This window comes from Orcinus orca, chromosome 2 (genome assembly GCF_937001465.1).
Source record: "Orcinus orca chromosome 2, mOrcOrc1.1, whole genome shotgun sequence".
Classification (NCBI taxonomy): domain Eukaryota; kingdom Metazoa; phylum Chordata; class Mammalia; order Artiodactyla; family Delphinidae; genus Orcinus; species Orcinus orca.
In genome coordinates, this window is record NC_064560.1 from 21027133 (window position 1) to 21050911 (window position 23779).

Consider the following 23779-nt stretch of genomic DNA (forward strand, 5'->3'; position numbering starts at 1 on the left):
GGCCCACCATGGAGGACATTCCTCAGCTAAATGGACTCAGAGGAGGCTCTGAGCTTCCCAACTGAATCTGATCATGTCTGATCTTAATCAAGTGACTTAAAACGTTAGGAGCAAACCTTCACACTAGCTGTAGCAGCTCTGGCTTCTCAGGACTTCAAGGACCTTACTGGCTATGTCAGGAGAAGAAGGGCCTGTATAGTACAGTAGGAAAACAATAACTATGATGAATCCTGTGGCGGGATGCACACCTCCACCCATCGTGCCAACTCCTAAAATCACTGATTCCTTTTCCAAGTCCTTTCCTCCTTCAGAGACTCTCCTGGCATGTTGTGGCCTGAGCACCTAATGAGGCCAGCAGGTGGCAGGGTCTACAATACTCGCCACCACGTTCACATCATTGAAATTGTTTTCTTAAGAGTTGGGTTTCTGCGGGGGTTAGGAGTCCCATCACGTGAGAAGCAGCCTTCCTATGGTGCAGCTGAGTCTCCTCCCATAAGAAAATCAAGATCTACTTCAGCTGATGTAGAGATGGGCTTTTCCAAATGCATTTATGGAGATACCGGGATGGAGATATTGCTTTCTGCTTCACCCCATCCCAGAATGCAAGGTCTGACCACGAGTTCACAGTTGGAACACAAACTGTATTTTATTTCTCAATCATCAAGCAGAAAGAGGAGAGAGAGAGAGAAAAAAAAAAAAACAGTCTTCTTAATGTGGTCCTGGGGACGGAGCATTTTCTGCATGTCTATATGGAAGCCATACTGCTTTATGGGTCTTTGGCCGAGACTTTAAAGCATGCATGTTCTGAGGGAGAAAACATTAACTGGTCAGCTGTAATGTAGTTTCCCTGAGTTTCATTCTCCCAGGAAAGGCAGGTGAACTTGCAGTCGATCTTAAGTACCACAAAGCTGTAAAATACTTAGGTTATAACTCCTCTCCCGACATTAGCTTCACAATAATTCTGGGGCACAGGTAAGAAGCGTTATCCTATTATCTTTATTTTCTAGATGAGGAATCTTGACAAGTCACCTGAGACTTGAAAGGGGCATGGAACAAGTCAGAAGACAAGCCAGGAGAAGGCAGGAGACTCCTGTTGCGTAAAGGACCCTTAGCCTTCAAGGATGACTTTCTAACGCATTGCTGGAGAGACCATAAAGCCATGTCGCTGGTGATGCCATTCTGCTACACACAGCAGATCTCGACGCCGGGCAAGCGTCCCCCGACAAGCAGAAATGACCCACGAGGAAGTTCTAACTCAAGGTTAAAACTCAGACATAGCCAACAGAATTTAAATGTTTTCTATACAAAGAACAATCTTTCCTAAAATCTTCCCGAGAGAAAAGAAGATTCTGTGGCAGGGGCTCAACTAACAGGAAAAAAAAAAAAAGGCTCTGCCTTTAAGTCTCCTCTTCAACACGGTGCTCTGTGAGGGACCTGGAAACACCAGAAGTAAGTAGAAACCTGCTCGGAAGTGCTCTAGTAATACAGAAACAGAAGAAATACTGCCCGTCAGGAGATGCTGGCAGCAACTTTTTGCCGTCAAAGAGGAAGACAGAAGTAGGACAAAAGAGGAAAACATGGGCTTTTTGTGAAAAGAAAGAAGTACCCTGACAGGTCGCATTAGAATGTAAAATGTAGGTGACTTATTGTCTCGAGATGGAGCTGCCAGTCGTGTTAACCAGCCAGCAGGGCTTGCGTGTTGCCTTTGAATCCTGATGCCCAGGCAAGATGGCAGGGTGGACCACGGGAGTCACAAGGAAGGATGCTACAAGCACGAACTGAAGGGAATAATTGCAGTTGGAGGCCTCCTGGTGACAATTTTGAGAAGGCAAACACAGCTGCAGCACAGCCAAATATAGCGGGCCAAGACAATGACATCCATAAAGTTAATCATTCAAAATATGCTGCCCTTCTGCCCAACCAGAAAACTCAACACCCCTCTATAGCCTAGGAAGTCAAAATGTAGTTTTATGCACAGAAACACACAGCTGTGCCAGTGGAATTTACTGCAAGTGATGACCAAGGTGTTTGGACGCCGTCTTCCCTCTCAAGGCTGTGGTTCTGAGAGCTGTGCTGTAGATGGATGTGGCCCCTTCTCTTGAAATTTAGGAAACTGCTCAGAAAAGGGATAATTAATGGGGCTTAGAGAAGCCCCCTGAATCTTAGAGAAGATTCAAATAAAATAACAGAAAAGATATACATCAGGAAAACCTAGGAAAGGCAGAAAGAAAACTTCAGGAAGAGCTGTTCTGTTGATGACCTAAAGAAGCCTGAGTTAGGGTACAAAGAATCAGGAGCGCTGAGTCAAAGCATAACAAAATGAATACCGTTAGTCCGCTACCAAAAGCTTTCCTTCCTTACGCTTTTTCCTATTATCTTTCACTTTTGTTATTCCCCAAAGATTTTTTTCCCAAGGAGAAAATGAAATGTCAGATTTCAGCCTGCATTTGCTTCACCTGTGTGACACCCAAGGTCTACTCTGGAGATGCACAGAAACAACTGGGTGAGAGGTGTGCGTGCATGTTGAAGAAGGTTTACACCAATTTACCTCCTTACAGCTGCACAGATCTCCCATAGCTTTAGCCTTTTTAAGATGTTCAGTTGATGTGTTGGAGTCCCACTAGACACAATCAAAATTTTGAGTTCTCCTTTCAACAGCGATAGGAAGCTATGGGATAATGGCATGGACCATACAAGATGGCGGCAGCAGGCAAGAAGCACACGGTGAGGAATTGGGTCTGGTGGGCACCAGCATGTCTGCATGAAAAAATATCAGTGGAGGGTCTACTGTCAGGCTTCTGTGAAGTCTTTCTTTCTTCCTACTTGAAGCCTATAAGGTCTTGACAGTAGCAACAACTCAACTGCAACTGAGAAACGTCCCCAAGTCTGGGGACTTTGTGGCAAGGAGAGAAAAGCCACTCAACTGGGTGGGAAGAGTCTCAGCTTTTCACCCAGAAATTATGACAGGACCATCACAGTGACCCTCTTTTCTGTCCTTTAACAAAAGCTACTCTGAGGTTCTGGGCCAAAGAGTCAAAACAAAGACCTAAGAACTACTTCTAGCAGTGTCACTAATATGAGGTACATCTTTGGTCAAGATGTTAAACCTTCTTGAATCTTAAACGTTTCAGTTATGAACGTAAGAATCCATTAAACACATGTTACGTTGTACACCTATTTCCTAACTTTTAGAGCCAAAGGCCATTAAATGGAAGATATTTTAAGAAAGTGAGGAATTATGCCCAAGCTAGTTTTCCATATATATATTTCACCTATATTTACATACATATGTATATATACATGTGTGTGCACACATTTTATATACACATTTACAGCCAGGTGAATAACAAATTATTCTCCTCTTTTAGCCTAAAGGACCAACTGATTTTGTGTCACATAAATGTGATACAACTTTCCTGTTATTGGGGGAGACCAGGAGATAGGAAGACATCATTCAAGGAAAAGGATCTAAAATACCACCTTAAAATTTAATGAGCCCGGGACTTCCCTGGTGGCGCATTGGTTAAGAATCCGTCTGCCAATGCAGGGGTCACGGGTTCGAGCCCTGGTCCAGGAAGATCCCACATGCACGGAGCAACTAAGCCCGTGTGCCACAACTACTGAGCCCATGTGCCACAACTACTGAAGCCCGCACGCCTAGAGCCCATGCTCCGCAACAAGAGAAGCCACCGCAATTAGAAGCCCACGTACCACAACGAAGAGTAGCCCTCCCTCGCAACTAAAGAAAGCCCGCACGCAGCGATGAAGACCCAATGCAGCCAAAAATAAACAAATTTAAATTAAAAAAAAATTTAATGAGCCCAAGTCCAGCTATGAACTCCCTTCTGAAAAGACATGAAAATTACGCCTTACAGCATAAAAACATAGAATTTTCGATCCTAGAATGGAAGCTGAAGAACTATTCACTCCCATGACACTCAAGAAAAAAAACTTTTAAAGCTGTGCAAAAATGATGTCAAATGTCAAAGAAATCAGCTGAAATTAATTTCCTTCTCTCTGAGGAGTGAGTCAGCACCATCATCTGTGAACCTCGGAAATCTTCAGTCCTGTTTGAGCCTATAAATGTCAGACAAAGCAGCTGCTGGGTTGGGGGAACTTGATTTCCATGGTCATGACAGAGCCGTAAACAATCTCCCTGAGAAAGCAAACCTCTGACTTTTCATTATTAAGGCTTAAAATCCAAACACTTCACGTACCCCATTTTTGAAGCACTATCCCTATTAAAGGAATCCTGTATCTATCTGTCTCTTACCCTTCTGCTGCTGGAAAGGGAGCACAGATCATTTAAACTGAGGTCTCTTTCAAACAGGTTTCTTTATTTAAAATCTGACCTTAAGTAAATGGCCATACAAGTCCGGCAGAAAAGCTGAGAATAATAAACCAAAATGGTATTTTAGTCTAAATGCAGCCTAAACTTAATTTACATACATATTTAGGAGGGAAAACTGGAAAAAAAAAATGGGTCTAGTAATTTGCCAGCAAGTTGGCTCTGAGGCATTCATTCAAATGGAGTAATTAAAATTTAACCAAAAACCGAATTTGTACTCATCTGTCATTTTGAGAGCCATGTGATTACATATTTATTAGCATTCCATTTTAAATCATCAGCTGATTTTAAAGCGTCACTCTCAGTATCTGAACATAATATACAATCTGCAGTTCATAAAACCGACTGTTCATAAAACTCCGGGGGTAGCACTGTGAAAGCGTAAATCTCAAACATGCTCACAAGGCATTTCAACCACATAAGTGGAATTGTATTTCTATAAAACCAGTTGGAGTAATCACTTTCTGTCGTGATTTAGAACAAATGGGCAGAGTGAAACTGCTGAAAATCCCCTGTATGTTTCCCCCTTTCTTTTTCAAGTCCTTCCGGAAGAGTCTGAAGCTCACAGTAAATGAAAAAGACAGTCCCAGGAGGAGATGGGGGGGGGGTCCATCCCTTCACATGTAGATTCAGAGCATGAGAATACTGGATGGCACAATTAAACAGTGATGATGCTAAAGGGGGATAATTATTTTACAATTACCTGCGAGCATCACAGTTACCGCGCTAAATAGTTTTTGTTTCCCACCAAGGTTTTTCCAGGAATGTGCAGCTCCGTTTCCCTTGAAGGTCAGCAAGAGCTTTTTCTTAAGGAAAAATAAAAATGCGTTTTCTGCACTGCTACACAAGTAGCACAGCACCGTCGCTGGCTTCCTTATATTCCCCACCAGCTCCCTGATAGTGGAAACAGACACAAGGGCACGAGAACGGGGAGGTGCTAAAGAACAGGAAATCATTCGTACTTTCCAAAGCCTCCCCCTTCTGCAGTTTTGTAGAACAAATATGACACTGAGAAATAGCTAACTCTTCGTGATGGCCTAATCCACCAACACAAAGCGAAAATCCAAGCTTCCCCTGAATAAATAAAACCCTCCAGTACTAACACTCTAAACTGGAAATAAAGACTTTTTAAGTTTGGGTGAGGTTCAGCATAGGAAGTGAAAGACATCAATGACTTTACTGATTTATCATTGGGCTCCTTGTAATGTGTTGAAAATACCCAGGTTTTCCACCGAAATGCAAATAAGAGATACTGGTAGTATAAACAGCTGTGGGGTTGGTTGCTACAGTGACATCAGACCGCCCCCCCCATCATCCACGTCTACATATAAGCTTCAACCATGATCACGTTTATCAGATTATTACCCGTCTTTTCAGGAAAAGGGAATGAGTGTTGAACCTGTAAGAAAACCACAAGGTAAGAGTAAGGAGAAATGAAAAGTCTGGGGATATATGTAAAAAAAGGAAGGAAACTGCAGCCTTTTATCAGAGACCAAATATACTATTATTATAGTGGTGAGAGCAGGGGTGGGGGGAGTACGTAACCGCTCGGAGATGGGAAACATTCTTAATGATCCCATGAACCACTAGGTTCATACCTGAAAATCTTATCTTCTTTTCATCTCGTCTCGCAAGGTTCTTATTCCTCCCAGCTCACCGCATCTCATCAAAAGATGCCAGAGTCATCTCAATCCAGCAAATTACAATTAAATAGCAATACCCAACAATTACAATAATATCTCTAACCCAGATCAAAGATAACATCAGTGTTCTAAAATGCCACTGTGGGAGGAGTTTTCGGTTTCAGGAAGCAGCTGGTACTGAAATAGGCACTGAGAAATCCCACCTGAAAATACTTCTTTAAAAATTTCCTTAAAGAACCATACACACAGCTCTTCTTTTAGAGTCTTTGCATTTTAATTTCCTCTCATGTCTATCAAGGAATCGGGTGACGAATCTCAGTGCTCTATTTTATTATTGGTAATGGCATTTCCTAAATATACTTTAAATGCCATATGGAAAAAAAAGGGAACTCAATGTCTTTGACCTTCATCTTGCTGGTACTCAGTAAACAAAAAAAAGTTTTTAATTAAAGTATATTCTCTTTAGCTCATTAGCATATGGAATAAGTGTGAATTTGAATCAAACAAGAGAGTGACCAATTCACTAATTTGAATCAAATTAGAGAGTCAATCCTGAATCGGTGATATGTATTTCCTATAATGCTCCATCATTCTCAAGCGACAATTATGGTTTCCCAACAAAACAGTCCTCTCTTCTCTCGTCAACACCTAAACATGCATTTATATAACACACGTGCGCACACACACACACACACACACACACACACACAAGCAAACCACAGCTTTGCCATTTACTGCCTACGTGGCATGTGCAAGAATGTAATCTCAAGTATCACCTGTAAAATGGGTGCAATATCCACCTTGCATATCTACTATGACAGCGTATGTAAAGTGTCCTGGTACATGGCAGGTATTCAATGAATGACTCATGTTCTTCTCATTTTAGTGGGGAGAGGGAAACAGTAATTACACTGCCTTCTTGGACTGGTCCCATTGCCCCTCTACTAGGTTCTTCATCTATAAAACAAGGAGGTCTGGTGAGATGGTCCTCCAAAGCCTCTTCCAACGTTAACAATTATGTCCCTAGAACTGCCGTCCAGTTTAATTAGACCCTGATAGACATCTTTCCGGTTATCCCAACTTGGGAGGACTCAACAAAAAGGTTACTGCACCAAGTTGACTCAGGATAACTTTTTCTCCTTGTCAGTAAGGTTACTCACCGAATGTGAAAAAAATAAGATTTCGTATTAATTTACTGGTAGCTTCTCCTCAGCATCTTATTCTAACATCACAAATCTGAACTCACATGTTTAAAGGTACATTCATAGATTTTTCCACCTGTAATTTCCCAATTCCAAGATAGCATGTTTTAGATTTTGTTTAAAATTTGTGTAAAAATTCAAAAACATTAAAAAAAAGGAAGCCCAATGCATACATACGATCATTCAAAAGGTGAAACAAAGAAAGACACTCATCCCCGACTCCAATACAAAACCAAGTGCCCCAGTTTAGAACAGAATTTTTAAAATATCAGTTGTTTTTATTTTCATTATGCTTTTTGGCAAATGACATTCTATTTCATTACGCTTTTTTGCAAATGACATTCTAAACACAAAGACAACAAAACTTTGATAGTTAAGATTATTTAAAAGGTCCATTTCCATGTACAGTTTTGATGTTGAACATTTAAAACCCCAAGACTTTGAAGTCTATGTCATAACAATTCTATACCCACTACAGAGCCTTAAACGATCTGGGCTCTTTAAACACTTGATGGCTCATGGGGCCATGAAGCGTAATCATTTACCTCAAAAGCTATTTGTTCATCTGCCTTGAGGACTCAAACATATTACATCTTGCAAACTTATCTAATATATTCTTGGGGGAAAACGTCATTGAAAATATGTTCTACTGCTTTAGAAAATCAACACCAGAAAAGCCCTGTGCTTTATATAAGTTCCTTTTAGGAACAGGCCAACAATCTAGCTGACGGCAATTTAGTCCGAATGGCAATATACCATAAACAACCACCGGTCCAGAAAACAGTAAACCCACAAAGCTATCTTGGTGATAAGATATACTTCGAGTGGGTTTCAAGCATTTTCAACTTATCACATTCCTTCTCACGCACCCCTATTCCCCAAAGACAGTCTCTAACGTGAGTTAATTACAAACTCTTTTGGAAAACATGCTACAGTATTCTCAGGGCTAAGGAAACATAAAATCATTATCTTGGAAACAAATAATAAAGTTATCATTTACAAATCCTGTTTTTCTTTTTTTCTAGGTTCAATTAAGCAAGAGTTGACAAACACTGAAAACAATTTGAGTTTGATTCCAAAATAACTAACACATGGAAGAGAAGTAGGTAGAAGTTATATTAGGATTTGTCTAGCCGACTCCATCACTAAGACAAAAAGGCTCTATTCAGAGCAAACAGTTTGAATGAGCCACATTCATCCACCAAATGAAAAGGACAAATTAAACTTCCATAATTAATAATTTAACTGACAAGAGATAGCATCTTTCAGAGGCCATTAACACTTTACATTCAGAGAATATTCTTAGCAGGTGACCATCGATTTAAAACCACGATCAAGCCAATTCTTTGGTTCGGCCCCAACTCTCTTACAGAGGAGAAAACACAGAACTTTCAAACTAGCTAATGTGCAAACATGTAATAAACGCCTATACAGATAGCCCTTTTAAGAGGGGGGAGAGGACAGAAATCTCTCAAAACAAATATCATGGGAACAGTACTAATCAAGATTACTTTCACAGAGAAAACTGCCAAAGGGAAATTCAATATTTTAATTTACATTCTCTGATTATCTTAGTTGGGACAATGAACCTGATCATGTGTAAAAGCAAGTTAACATTCTTAATATCGATTAGAAGGACAATTCGCATTTAACAGACTTTCATCCCTCTCCCCAGCTTTTTTTTTTTTCTCTCCCAAATCCTAGGAGCTCAAATAATTGGCCACTGCGGAGTTTCTCAAGAATCTCTCAGCTCGTAACATTTAACATCCTAGAAAAAGAATCTTGCACCGTAGGGGAAAGTTAGTTGCCAGGGAAATGGATCATAAAGCTCAGAATGGCCTGAAAATTGCACAGGATAGAGCGAAGTGCAAGAATATGCATGTTTCTCTCAGGGTGTGTACAATAGGAAACATTTTATACCTACTCTTACCAAGGATAGCAGTCCCTTTTTCACTCGATTTATTGTAGCCTAGATTCACTATCACATTTCTTGCCTTGACAAGAAACAACTGTATATAGTCCAAGTCTGAAATTGACACAGACCTTTCAGAGCCACTCCTGACAACCTTCTAGGTCGTCTTTTCAAACACTCCTGAAATACAAGCAGATCCCATTGCCTTCAGAGTGACCCAGCTGATAAGAGAAACTTTCCTATCAAGACTAACGAGCCCAAGAAAAATTAACGCATATTTTCCCTTCCTCAGGAATCCCAGCTCTTGACTTCTCCCAATAAACTCTCTACTCTAGTTTGCCGACGTGTAAAACAACCAGAATCACATTAATTATTAAATTATAGACTGCATATCAGACAAATCACCGTGATTACCTAAAAATTACCTCTAATTTCTGCAACAGAGTACACCTGGCTATTTTCATGCTTTATAATTATCTCCCCCCACCCTTTTTTTTTTTCCTCCCCTCCTTCTACTCTCCCATCCTAAAAAAGCAATTTTTGCAAAGGGTAAGTCAGAAAAGCGAGCAATTTGGTAAGAAGGGATATTTAAATGGGCCACGAGAGCTCCAGCAGCCCCGAATTTCAAATGACACGAGCGTGCACGCGCGCACCCCACCCTGGGACGCCGCGCCACGCTCTCCTGTCCTCGCGGGCCGGACCCCAAGCCCAGACCCCGGGAACCCGCGTCCGGCTCGCCGGTCCACGCTCTCCACCCCACCCCGGGCACCGCGCCCCGCTCGCTGGTCCCCGCCGCTCCTCCAGACACGCTCCCACCACCCCGCGTCCAGCGCCGGCTCCGAACCACAGGGCGCGGCCGAACCGGAGCCACCCCCCGCGTCCCCGGGGCGCAGAAGCGCCACAGCCCGCCCTCTCCCTCCGCGGGGCTCCGGGCCGGTGACCCGGAGGCGGCCGGGCGGCCAAACTCACATTCGGTCGGGAACTAGCAGGCGGCCCTCAACCATCATGTCCGGGAGGAAATCCAGCTTGAAGGCAGAAGTCATGTTCGCGGCGCGCGCTCTGCGCTCGGGTGCGGGGGGCGGCGGTGCGCGCGGCCGAGTGGCGGCGGGCGGCGCAGACGGGCAGGGACAGGTGCGCGCGGCCTCCCCGCGGCGGCCGCCCGAGCCGGCACTTGTCACATTCTCTCTCCGCGGCTCTCCGCCAATCCCCGCCGACAGCCAGCGCCCGGGCCGCAGGCTGCCCAGCGCCAGGTGCGGCGACCGGGGGCGGAGCTCCGTGCCCGCCGCGCCGCCGCTTAACCCCTGCGGGCCCGCACGCCCGGCCCCCGGGGGGAGGAGGAGGCGGAGGGACCGCCCCCTGGACAAATCGCCCACCCCCTCCGCCCCCGGCCTAGGTTCCCCGGCAGCCAGACACGCACACTCGTCCCCAGCGGTGACTCTGTCCGGTCCCCTATTTCCAGGAGCCTGGCATGAGGCCCGACTCACCCCCCGCTTGTCCTGGGTTTAGTACCACCGTATTGCCCAAGGCCGGTGCACTCCACGAGCGCACCCAAACTCCCCAACTGAAGCCACGAGAGACAATCATCACGGGGGTTTGTTTAAATGCTCCTCGGTGGGCTGTGCTCGCCAGTGTATGAACTCAACTGAAATAGCATTCGTGGTTGAGCCAAAGTAAATATCAGATAAACGGCCCAAGTGACATTTGCGGACTTTTCCGTGCTTTACAAGGAGAAAGATTCATCAGTCTCTGCACGATTATATTTCCTTTTGTATCATCTTGAAAACATTAAGAAGTACACGGGACTAAAATGGTGATAAATCACGTTTTCTTTTAAAACGATACATCACAAGTTGGTCATCTCGAAGTATTTAAATACAATGATTAAAAACCAACAGTGTGGCTTCATGAAAAGAGTGTTAGGTCTGTAATGGCCATGAAGCTTAAATACTCATTTAAGATCTGTGACCGATTTACTAATAGGAATTGAGAAATAGGGCAGAATTCTCACAAAGAAGGGAGTTTAATTTTCCCAAGTGACTTGTGAAAATTCTTAGAAGTATTTTTATGTGGTGATGTTCTAATCTGGCGCTCTCATCATTGTTTTGTTGCTCAGTTATTTAGATGAAACTGAAATTTTCACAATGTCACCAGTCTGTAAAACTTCTTTGTGGCCTATTTCACATTCTAAAGAAACCTCATAAATTGCAAACCAGAAGTCTTATAGTTTGCCTCTTTTATTAACCATCACTTTAAATTTTATTTTGAAATGACATCACACTTGGGGGTGTATTCACAGTAGTCAGAGGGTTAAACAACTAAGTCACGTGGAGTTAACTGTATCACGTGGTGTTAAATGTATCAGACAACATGGAGAAAAAATTGTTTTCATCTTTTCTCACCAGTTTCTTGTGTTATAATGAGAACTGAGCATCTTTAGAGATTATGAAGAAAAAAGGATATTTATATACCAATATTAAATCCACATATCAACTGTAGATCCAGACTTGCTGCATTGAGCAATTTGGAATAACAGGCCTGGTGTATTCAATTAAGTCCGTACTTAATTAACTTGATTTCCTTCTTCAGCTGAACAACATATCTGGCTTTTGACCAAGATGGTTCTAATTCCAAGACATAGGGCTAGGACTAACCTTCAGTTGAAAATATTGCCTTTCTGAGGAATCAGGGCTAGGTTCATAAAGAACTGAAAAACAGATGGGGTAAAATCAATTCTTATACCCCAAATGCCCCAACTCTTCCTAGTAATACTAAGCTACATTTTTTCCCGAGCCTAGCTTCTGCAGGCTGCCTTTGAAATTATAAGAATTTTGTTGGTCTTTCAATAACCTTAATAAAGTAATTAGCCAGATAAATGAGACAAACCTTGACAGTTCCTGATTTTCTAGACATTATTTACATAACTCCCAAATGTATATAAGCAGCTGACTCTATAATAAAACTATTTGAAGAACGAACTAACAGAACCGGCCTCCAGAACAGAAGCAAAACACAACTGCGTTAATCGAAAAGGAAAATATTTTCAAATCCGCTATGGACTGAAGCTCCATGTACATCTACATTCTATAAGGTAGAAAAAGCATCATTAACACATAGACTTCTGAAATATTTATTCTCTCTTTAATTGCATGTGAATTATTTGGGAGACACTGTAGGGAAGGCCTCTTACTGACTTAAGCCTTCTCAGCAGTTTGTTAAATTCTAGGCTCAAATCCCTTGAGGCAATAGTGGATTCAAAGCAGCTTTTAATCATACTATAAGGAGGGTGAAGAAGTATGTAAGTAGGTCATAGAGAAAGAATTACTAGTGCATAGGTTACTGCCTTATTTAACAACTACAGTGAGTCCCAGAGTTTTCAAAGCACATTTGCTTTTGCCATTTAAAGTTAGAAGCAAAACCAGGGTCAGATATAAAAGAAAACTCTAACATGAAATACAGTGACGAGGGGAACCAAGGAAAGCTTCTGGATGTAGCTGAGCTGAAATAGTTTGGCTGCCAAATACATAAATAATAGAGTGATTGCATAGGCACTTAATTTAGGTGCCAGAGAGAAACAAAATATACAAACACACACACACACCCTATAGGGTTTTGTTTCCATGATCACAGCACCTACACGAGAGCTGTTTTTCCAAATACAAATTTTAAAAGCTCTTGAGCTTAAAAACAAAAACACCCAACCAAACACCACCTGATGAAAAGCTTCAATTTCTCATCTGACTGCTTTGCCAGAAGGAAAAAAAAAATCTCAAACAACTCGACAGGGCCCCCTTTTTTAATTTTCACGCCGTAACGAGCCATCAGGTATCATGTTTTGGCAGTTGGAATTATTTTGCAGACAGCTCGTCTGGGCCGCTGCTAAACACGTGGGGTTCAGTGAGGCTATTTTATAGCCAAGGATCTTATCAACAGCAGTGAAAGGGGGTGAGGCCATGAGCGAGCCCCCCTCCTAGACCTGACTTGGTAGGTGACACCTCTGTGTGCTGACATCCCTAGGGACGGGGCTGTTGGGAACAATGCAGTTTCCTCACCATTTTAGCTTCACTGTAGAAAAACCTTAAGCTCTTCCCGAAGCCCATCCCCCTACCATCCCTAATTGTCTATTTTTTTTTCTTTTTAATCAACTTGCTATTCATTTCCCAAACAAAAGGCAATTCAAGAATTGGAAGCACTTCAAGGGAAAGTTTCTGAATGACCTCATTTTATATGAGGCCTTCCAAGGCAATTGGGTGCACTGTGCTGTTTCAGCACACCGCCCCCTCCCCATGCCTCATCTCAAACTGAGGTTTCTCCAGTGGTCATTGTTTGAGCACTGAATTATCACTGGCATTTAAAAAAAAAAAAAACCCAAAAACCTCTCCATAGAAACAGAATGTTAATAAATGTGTTTGTAAATGGAGTCACACTGCTCGAATGGAAGGTATCCGACTCCTATCACCCATCTTCATTAGTGAACCAGAATAGAGCCCCCTGACTACAGATCTTTCAACATTTTTGCACAAAGTTTATACCATAACTTAGAGACTGGAGTCTGATAGATAGTGATGCACGTTTATAACCCAACAGTTAATTTTCTTCTCCTGCAGACAGCCCTGTATATTTTGTGACAAATTTCCATTTTTTAATTATTCCTATGCATAACGTCACGGGTTGCAATCTCTTTAAAAGCAGTAGACAGTCGGCCATGCAACTACAGATGTACCAATACTGTTCCATCTCCTCAAACAGCCACCTTCACAAAAGGGTTTTTCTCCCCTCACTCCTGGCTCTTTATTAAAAACTAGAATCCAAAACATCTTTCCCCATCACATTTTTAAATTCAAATTTTATTAAATAGCTGTTCCATTTTTTTTTTTTTTTAACCCAAGTGTACTGAGAGCTGTTTGGAGCAAGAAAGACAGGCCCTAGAAGGGCGGGGGGGGGGGGGTCCCATCACTGGGCGTTTTCCAGCCAATAAGTTTGAAATCCACATGAATTTGAAGTACCTGGGAAAGTATCTGACTTTGCGGTCATGTGTTTGTTCTTGGCTTACCCCAGTTTCATCAGCAACTTGTAAAAATAAACAAGTGTCTTTATGCGCTTAAAAAATCCCCAAATAGATCCCTAAGTGATACATTATAAATCTATATTTTCTTAGCTCCATAAAGGTATCCCTTAAAAAATACTTATATCACCAATCAAGTTTAAAATGATCTTATTACCCCCCCATTTTGAAAGCTTCTGGAATGGCGACTTTATCACATTCCCAAAACGACTTCAGTAAAATCACACGCCAATAAAGATGACGTCGTTATTAAACTCTGATTTTACATTTGTACGGGAATTTTAAGCCGTCACTCTCCCTTGAGAACAGCTGCTACTGGCTTTTTGCAATCTTGTGTTTTTCTGAATCTGTTTTCAATAGAGCCAAAAGACATAATGGTGAATCTCTCTCCCTTCTGAAGAGACCCTCCAACGGAAGATGGGTTCTTTGTATACATACCTTCGCGCTCGGAAATGAGATGCCCCTTTAGGGTTTCCAGAAGTTTCCATTCCAAGGGGATGAAAAGCTAATACTGTGGACCTGTCAGACCCTGAGCCCAACCAGCCTATCACTTCCCTCTCGGACTTGCCTTTCCCTTTTCCTCCTTTCTCCATTATTCCCCCTGCTGCCTTATTTCCCTCCCCCTTCAGCTTTCTCTTTCTTTCTCCCTCTTTCTCTCTCAAACGGAAGCCAGACAATGCCAGACGGTCTCCTCCACAGCTGTGGGTCTGAGGAGGCAGGTGACCACAAAAGTGAAAAGTCTTGGTGGCTCATCTGTCAGGGAAATCAAGTTTGCCTCGACCAAGGCTGAGTTCTCAACTCGGAACAGCTGTCTCTGGGGTGCTTCCTTTCCAGACATCATCACAGGGTGGAGGGGGAGGATGGAAGATCACGTCCCATGAAGTGAGTAAATATATGAAAATTGGGAAAGAGAAGATTGGAGAAAGGGCGGGGAGGAGAAAAAGGCTGGCCTGGTGATATGTACACAAAGGCACTCAGAAAAAACAACCTCTGAAGGAATGTCCCAGCAGCCGCTTGAAGATGCTGAGATTTTTCAAACTGTATCAGGTAGCTTTATCTGGTGCCAGCCTGGCGGTGGGAACAAAATTTATACCTATCAGAGTGGGGTTTTGAGTTCCCTGGCAATCTGCCCTTGAACACCCACCACCCCCAAGAAATGTTTTCCCCAAATGGTCAGAAGTTCTCATCTTACTGTCACATGCTGTAAATTTCAAAAAGAGAAACTACTGTTTGATGAAACACAGCAGCTGAGTGGGGACAGCTGGGTGGATATAGCAGTAGGCATAACATTAGGTCTAGAGAGAAAGCAGCAACAGGTGGGGGCAGAAAGGAAGTTTTAAGACTTAGTGGGTGGGGGTGGGGGTGGGGGGGGAGGGGGGGCGGGGGCGGGGGGAGGGTGTTTTCTGAGACTGATCTTGGCAAGAAGCAAAATCAGGACTTGAGAGGGACTCTCCAGAGGCATGAAAGCCCCACTGGCCTCAATGTCCCTCCTTCTTCTAAACAAATACATCTTGAAGAAGAGGAAGGATTAAAGAGACCAAATGCTTGGATTGTGTGTAGAAGAGAACACATGAATCTGCTTTACCCACAATGATGACGGATCCCCGTCAAACAGCTTTTCCTTCCAAGGATCAGAAGTCATCTGACACAGTGGATGCAGATCAGACTCTTTAAGACAAATGCTACTTGCAAGCGGAGTGAAAAAGATGATAAGATTTAAGAATCAAACCTGTTAGATTCTGCACCTGATTCTGTCAAAGAGTGGACTGACACTGGGAACACGTCATTTAATTTTCTGATTCATCATCTAGACCTTTGCATGTGCGTGGCCATCATTTCCTTGTAGGGATGGATGGCTGAAAAATCAAAATCTACCACGATCCTCTGATGAGAGGTACGAGGTGTTAACCTAATTATTACTACAGCAATTACATAACCAAGCTATTAAAGTGACATGTAGGTTGAAAATACATTAAGGTTTTGAGCACAGGAAATTTTTTTTTTCCCTATAATATGGTTCAAATCTCTAACTATTTTTAGCTTATGATAGAGGTTTTTGAAAATCCCAAATGACTTTTTCTTTAAATTTGCTTTTGATGCTCATTCCCATAAAGTCCGTTAGGGGAAAAAAATTCTTTTTTTCTTTCTCTTAAAAGAACTACCCAAAATCTTCATGGAAAAGTGATGTAGCAATCTACCCAAGCTAAGTGGAAATGTGTTATCTTATCTTATCACTATGGCTGAGTGTAAGCCTTTATGTTGCCCAATCTCTCAGTCTCTCATACTCTCTGGTGGCGGCTAACAGCTACATTTGTACTATTTCATAGGAATATGGCAACGTGAGAGAGGAGGAGAGATGTGAATGACTTTGAGGTCTGAGGAAGAAAGGTGATGAAATTAAGGATTTTATTTGGCTTTGTTTTAATAACAAAGACGAATCTGGGGTGTTCTAAGGATAACTTCCCTTTCCTGCTCCCTCTTCCATCCTTCAAGACCCCCTCCCCTCATTATACACCACTTGATACCTTCTTACCCACTGTTCCCTCTCTGTTTCATGACTGTCTTGAGCTTCTTAACGAGAAAAGATCATGTCACGTAGTATATCTGCTGCTTGGTTGGTTCTGATTACAATATGATACGTTTTGGCCCCTTATGCAGATTAGAAGTCACATTTCAATTTCATCATGCTTCAGATTTCTCTATTATTCCCTCCAACATGTGTTCCCATTATACAGATTAAAGCCTGAGAAAAGTGAGCCATGGGTGCTTTAATTCAAAGACCTCGTGAGCTATAAGGGGAACCAGTGAGCATACGCAGGGGAGCCGTAAAAACTCAGAAGCAAAAACGACTGTGATTTTCCCTTTCTTACTGTACAGCTTACTCCGTACAAAACTAGAAGGCAGGCACAAATCAGTGCACCGCGGAAATGTGGCACTGGAGGAAAATATGACTTTCAAATGTCAAATATCCAATATTTGTACTCTTAAGTTGGCCAGGGAAGGAGTTGGCCTGAGTCGTGACTTAGAATCCCTTCCACCATGAGCTGTGTGTCCAGTTTCCCTCTTTTGGTCTGTTTTTCTCATCTTTGAAATGGGAATAACATAACTACCACTAACTCTAGGGTATCTGTGAGGATTAAATTATACAAGATGAAAAGAGATCACCTAGTGCCCGGTAGAGAGTAGACTGTCAATAAATTTTGGATTTATTCCTTACTTTAATCATAATACTCCCACTCCCTGATCTTTGTTTAAATCTGGAACTGGCAGATGGGAAGGAAAGGAGGAAGCCAGTCCTAATCCTATTGTTCTTGTAGCATTAAAGTTTTCACTGATTCTAAGGCCAGCAGCCTAACCCACAGGGGAGAGGAAGGGTACGGTTTATGCAAGGCAGGCACTGAGCATCCTGGGGCTGCGGGTGAGGGCTCCATCCCTTTTGATCAAGTCAGTTTCCAAAGCGAAAGTCAAAATGAACCCTAACTGCCACCACCAGGAACTCACGCCACCCATCACCAACTCAGTGCATTTTCATTCACAGAGACGCTTCCTAAATCATTTCTGAATGAACGGGGAAGCCATCTCACAGAACCCAAAAGAGAGCTGGGGTCCCAAACCAAGATGTTCAAAAAGCAAGGCATGACAAAGACGACACCACCACAGGGGGACCCGCAGCCCCTGGATCACTGAGGTGGGCAGCTTTACAGGAGCCATGACAAGAGTCTGATTCATTCCTGCACCAGGTACCACAGTGCCCCTTCGCGCCAGTTCACACACCAGCTGGAAGCCAGCAATGCCATCCTTAAGTTTCAACACAGGATTTTTACCGATTGCAGCTGCAACCTTTCTCAACCCAGGGATTCAAAAAGCCATGGATACTGAAGGTGTAGCAACCCGATAACTTCAAACCTCACGCTCTTCTTGTCCATGACAACAAAGTTTGTTGAACTGAATGATTATGCAGGAAAATTCTGGTTTTTGTTTTCCTCCTAGGGCGCGCTGGCACGTCCTGCTTCCTGAACTGCAGTGATTCATCACAACCCTAGGCAGCCAATCACGGGCGGGTCAACGTGGAAAGAGGTGAGGGAACAGCTGAGCTGCCCTGGGAACACATGTCACCCTCCCCCCACAGATGCCATTCCCCGTTAACTGTGACGGTCTTGACATAAAAGAGAATGTGCTGGGATCTGTCACAGTCAGAAGAAAGCTATGGATCAGATAAACATACCTGCACGGAACAGCCCCTAATGATATCGCATGAAGCAGAAGGCTGCGTCTGGGAACAAAGGGTACCTCATCCCAGATCAGGGTTAACCAGCACATTTCTGAGTTGAGTAGAGGTTCTCTCTCTCTCTCTCTTACATGTACATCTAGCTTCCATCTCAGTCCGACCTCTGGAGATGGATACAATGGGATCAGAAAGGTGCTTCAGCTCTAGGACACTTCATTTCAATTCTTAATGGGCTACAACATTGAAACCTCACATAAAGCTTTCCTTCCTCTGACACCCTCTTCCCCATGTCAGTTAAGTGAAATGCCACGGATCTTAATCTTCTCCCAAAACCACTACCTCTTCTTTCCTACAGAATGAAAGTCACTGCGAGTTCAGAAAAATTCCCAAAGCCAGTAATAACCAAGAGAGAAGCAACAGTAGTTTGAGGAAAGAAGAACCCGCCCCCCCCATCCCCGCCAACAAATTCCCCAGGAATTACTGAATGTAGAAAGAAATTCAAGGAAGGCTAATCAAGATGATCTAAGGCGTTATTGCAACTGGGTGAAATATACTTGTTACCGCTGGAGGAAGGGCAGATAAAGGCTGTGGAGCCACAGGAGATGCTTCTTAACAAACTGCATTCTGTTAATGACTTTTACTGAAATCTCTACACCAGAAACTAAGTTGGATATTTCTAGTTTCCTCACTGCCATGACTATACCAAATCAAGCTATGTTTTTCATCGACAGATTCTGACCCCTTAAATACAGAACGATCATTCCCACCTAACACTCTTGCTTTTGTATATTACCTTCTTTTCATCAACCTAGGTGTTTCCAGGGCTGCGAGCAATGAAATTTCCATCAGCCACATTTTCACCTAATTAACCGCCCTGATTACAATAATTAGTATTGATTCACTCTTCGAATGACTTCCTGGGTGTCCCAGCACACTCTGCACTTGCTCTAAAGTTCTAGATATGAATATTAATCAAACGCCTTTCTTTGTTTTTCAGCCCCAAAGGGATATTTTGCAACTGTACACACTCATATTTTGAAAAAGAAAAACTGTGAGGTTTCATTTTTACAAATAAAGGACTATTGATATGTCGAGGTTACAGCCTGTGGTCTCAGCCTGTGGTCTGCTGAACACAGCTATGTATTCCTGAGTCTCCTGTGTGAAGGGACTCCTCGGGGTGCAACGGCAACTCTACTGAAAGAAGCCATTTTCCCAGTTTGACTCTTTTGCTATTCCTTTTCTGCAAGTCTGGGCTTAGAATTAAAATTCACTTTGACATTTGTTTAGGTCACCCTGGAAGGGAATCATCCCACACAGAGGCTGATGGCAGGATACAGATTACATATCTTGTTACTGTTGTGGAAATAGATGTAGACAAGTTTGCCAACTTCGGCCATCTCCTACTTCCCCATCAGGCTAAAGGAAAAGGTAGCTGCGTGTCAGACACTTGAACGGGGGTCTTGGAATTCTGGAAGCTGGTAATGGGTTAAAGCACAAGTGGGAAGGGAGTTCCCTTGTTCTTGGACCTAATATGATCACCCAGGAATTAAAGTGAATAGATCACAGGTAAATGATTATAATTTAGTCAAAAATTTAACGTGTAGGTTTCCAAGATATTTCTTTATTTCAGCGTGCTTCTGACAGGCAGCTGGGGAACACAGGACACTGCTTTTTTCCCCAAACCACAAAAAATTGCTTTGTGACCTTTGTTTTGGAATAAAAATTTCCCATGAATGCAGAATCTAGGTGTGCTGGTAACAGTGGGCCAGTTTCAGATATAAAGCTTCACCAATTACCTTCTATGAGCTCATCCTAAAAGCAATTACTGGCATACCCAATGGAATGAGCAGTTCAGATCCCTTTGGAAGCAGGAGAACATAATCATAAAATCCACTTTACTCACAATGGATGACTTTAAAAATATTATTATCCTACTGATATGTTTTGGGTCCAGCCAGACTCTGAAAATATTGTCAATAGAAAATCTATGTTCCGGAAGGCAAATTACTGAGCTTTTGCAACATTAATTTTCATAATTCTGAATTAAATACATTTCAACTTAAGTTTAAAAAATTGAAATGCATGTCCAAACTCTAAAAAATAGTTAATGTTTCATAACTGTTTTTATAAGGAATACATTTTGTTCCTTGTTTACTGAGAACATCACTAATTTGAACACGATATAATCCAAGAAGAAATATTTGTAACTAAATACATCTATTTTTTAAAATTTACCCTTTAAAATGATTTCCCTTTTGTTTTTAAAAATTAGGTCCTTAATCTCTATAAATTTACTAATATTTTTCAATGTACTGCTCTGGCACAAACAGCTAATTAAAGCAAAACACTGAAATGTTAGAAAAGGTATATTCTTTATGGAAACGAACCTTAGTGACATGATTTTCATGTAGATCAATTACCATTTAATATTCTAGGATCAGTTCTCTTATATCTAATGTGAGAATAAAAATGTTTTTAATATTTGAGAAGTTTGCAACAGATTTTTCCATTTTCTCTTCTTGAAGTCTGTTTTCACATGAGAAACCAATGCTTATGTTATAAAAGGAAGGATTCTTGAAGATGTGAGAAATGTTTACCTTGCATAGAAATGCATTTTATGAGCACATAATCATATATCAAAAATTGATACATTCCATAGACACCTTTAACTTAACAATTTAACAGGCTAGATAATGACAGTTTGTGACCAAAATTAGAAGGGCGGCAGTTCTCACTTGTCCTTGAATTTCTAAACTGTTTACCTAGGGGCCAAAAGAGGAGGCAGACACTAGAAATTATAATTTACTTAAACATTAGAAATATACCTCTTAACTTCTCTTGTGTGCTATGTTCCGTAAGTCCACTAAATAGGCAAATTTTAAATCCCCAAGCATTAAATACTGTAGAGGCATGTCTGATAACAAGGTATCTGCCAGAATGATAATAGTGTTACAAGCAGTCTCAATCAGTGAGTTTCTTTCTGTAGTTAACAGAGAGGTAAGCAATAAATCTCTAACTTAATCCAACCAACATAGCTGCAAAATGCAAAAAGCCCTATGAACGGCAGATATTAAATCTTTTAAAAGCACAAAACCACAAACAAGCAGTCCTAAAAGCTCTTCAATCTGTATAGTCTATACAAACAAGATTAAAGCAGATAAAAGGGTGTTGAGAAAGAAAAAAAAAAAAAAGAGCCCCAGACATGCATTAAGCTAGTTTGACAGCTCCATTGTTCAATGGGTCCCATTGTCAGACCCATAGATGTATTCAGTGCTACAATGTCTGCTAGGAAATAAACAAAAGACTACATTTTTCAAAGCAGGATGCCAATTGTATCATAATTCCTTCTCTTCTTCCCAAAAGGTGGCTCATTCTTGGTAAGCGGTAGGACCCTAACACAGATGCAGGAAACAAATATTTGCTTTCAATACAGAGGGACCCAGGACGCCATGCATGAATAGAAGTCTTTAAACAGGTACACATTTTGGCAAACAGGATAAAGTGATCCAAACCTGGTAATACAGAAGGACTATTTAGGTAGGCTAAGTCCAGATTAGAGCAGTATCTGGAACGCAAGTCTAATATGGAGTCTCCTTAGCTCCTTTCTCGCTGAGTATTCCATGCAGAGTGCATAATAATGAAAGAGGCTTAGACATTGCAAAGGAAAAGACAAACCCAGAGCTAGATTCGGAGCCTTTAAAATTATCCACTGGCCGTGCACAAATAGCAGAGAGCAAATACATGATATGCTTGCAAAAGGCAACTCCTGCAAATATAACTCGTCCACAGGAGTCCTTTTCCTTTCTCTTGCTTGCTCTCTCTTTCTCCCAATCTCTTGGTCTCGATATCGTTTCCCTCTCCTCTCTCTCTCTCTCTCTCTCTAGCTTCTTTTTTTCTTTCCTTCTAAGACAAGGAAGCTACTTGATTCAGGGCATGGTGATTGTCTCAGTCAGCTCTGGAAACTAGCACAGCATACGTTAAAACAAAGAACACAGTAACATACCTTAAAAGCAGCTCTTCATTTCTCATAGTAACAGCGGATTTGGGACAGCGCATGCTTTCTGCACAGATACACTGATAGTCTCAACAAAAGCCAGTTCAGAAGTGCGCTCCAACATCAATGCCACAGTAGCTGTTCACTAATGTGCCCTCCCCGTCTCTCTCCCTCCCTCTCTCTCCCTCTCCTTCTCTCCCCACTCTCTTCTCTAGTCAAATTCTGAATGGGAGAGCAAAGGGGCTCCTGCAGATCCACTAAGTAGAAATAATCCTCTCTGACAAGTTATGTTGTCTAAGCATATTTTTACATTAATACACTGCACTGCCTATAGGGGTCTTGCTTCCATTCACTTGAGCCTGGCTGGTGTGAGTTCTCCTAATTACCATCTTTAGAAATTGGAAAGAAAAATAAGTAACTCATTTCCCTCTTTGTCTTACACATTTCCTAGCAAAACCAAGTTCACGTTTTCTCTTTGCCATCCACTGTCAGCAAGCAACGCAGATGACTCACAGAAGATGTGGGTATGTCAGGGTGCTAAAAAGGATTTCTGCTTCTCTTTTCTGGGACACTGAATTCACAGTTGGATTCATCTCTTCCTCTCCCCTTGTCCTCAGGCAGAGTGACAAGGTCAAGACCCTTAGCCCCACTGAGGGGGTTGAGGATGCAGAGGATAGAGACTGGGGGACTTGGAAAGATTTTAACTCTGTGAGCCCCAGAGTTCTTGGAGGTTCAGGGCATAATCCACCTGAAGCAGGACTTCTAAAGGAGGTGGGCGATGCAAAGATTGTTTGGTCATATTGAAATCGTAACGAACACTGGAGCATCAGCCTCAAAAGACCAATTAGATGCTCTTTTCCAAAATAAGAAAAAAATCTGCTTCCCTACTTCATTATTCACACCGGGCATAGCATATACAGTTAGCCAAGGAAATACACACTGTCCTTCTGCTTATTGGAATTAGAAGAATTCCATGCAGATTAGCCAAGTAAACGAGCAAGTTAAACACACAAAGATGAGATGCTATGGACGGAATAGTCAGTTGTCCAAAACTGCAAATTAAGGCATTGCTCCTGGAGGTGTGTGCTGACCGGAAAGCCAAGAGTGCGCTCAGCTTGGATGGGAACAATGCAGAACACAGCCCGAAACAGATCTGGATCACTGAACACTGGTTTTCTCACTCCCAGGTTCAAAACACTTCACCCGGGGCTTCCCTGGTGGCGCAGTGGTTGAGAGTCCGCCTGCCGATGCAGGGGACACGGGTTCGTGCCCCGGTCCGGGAGGATCCCACATGCCGCGGATCGGCTGCGCCCGTGAGCTATGGCCGCTGAGCCTGCGTGTCCGGAGCCTGTGCTCCGCAATGGGAGAGGCCACAACAGTGAGAGGCCCG

At 42.4% G+C, this 23779-nt stretch overlaps 1 protein-coding gene across 9 annotated transcripts in view; it reads right to left on the reverse strand.

The window, feature by feature from the left end:
* Positions 1–23779, reverse strand: part of CELF2 (CUGBP Elav-like family member 2) — an 830917-nt gene that overhangs the window by 295628 nt on the left and 511510 nt on the right. Inside the window, exon 1 of one of the 9 annotated variants that reach the window (XM_012535222.3) lies at positions 22399–22571. The exons of 2 other annotated variants lie outside the window; for them this stretch is intronic. In XM_012535222.3, coding sequence (XP_012390676.2) covers positions 22399–22451 — 53 coding nt within the window. In that variant the 5' untranslated portion in view covers positions 22452–22571. Of the gene's footprint in view, positions 1–10074; positions 10323–14605; positions 14755–21907; positions 21925–22398; positions 22572–23779 lie in introns of those variants that run through there. 6 more of the 9 variants (XM_049705740.1, XM_049705736.1, XM_049705737.1 and 3 more) reach the window with 6 other exon arrangements.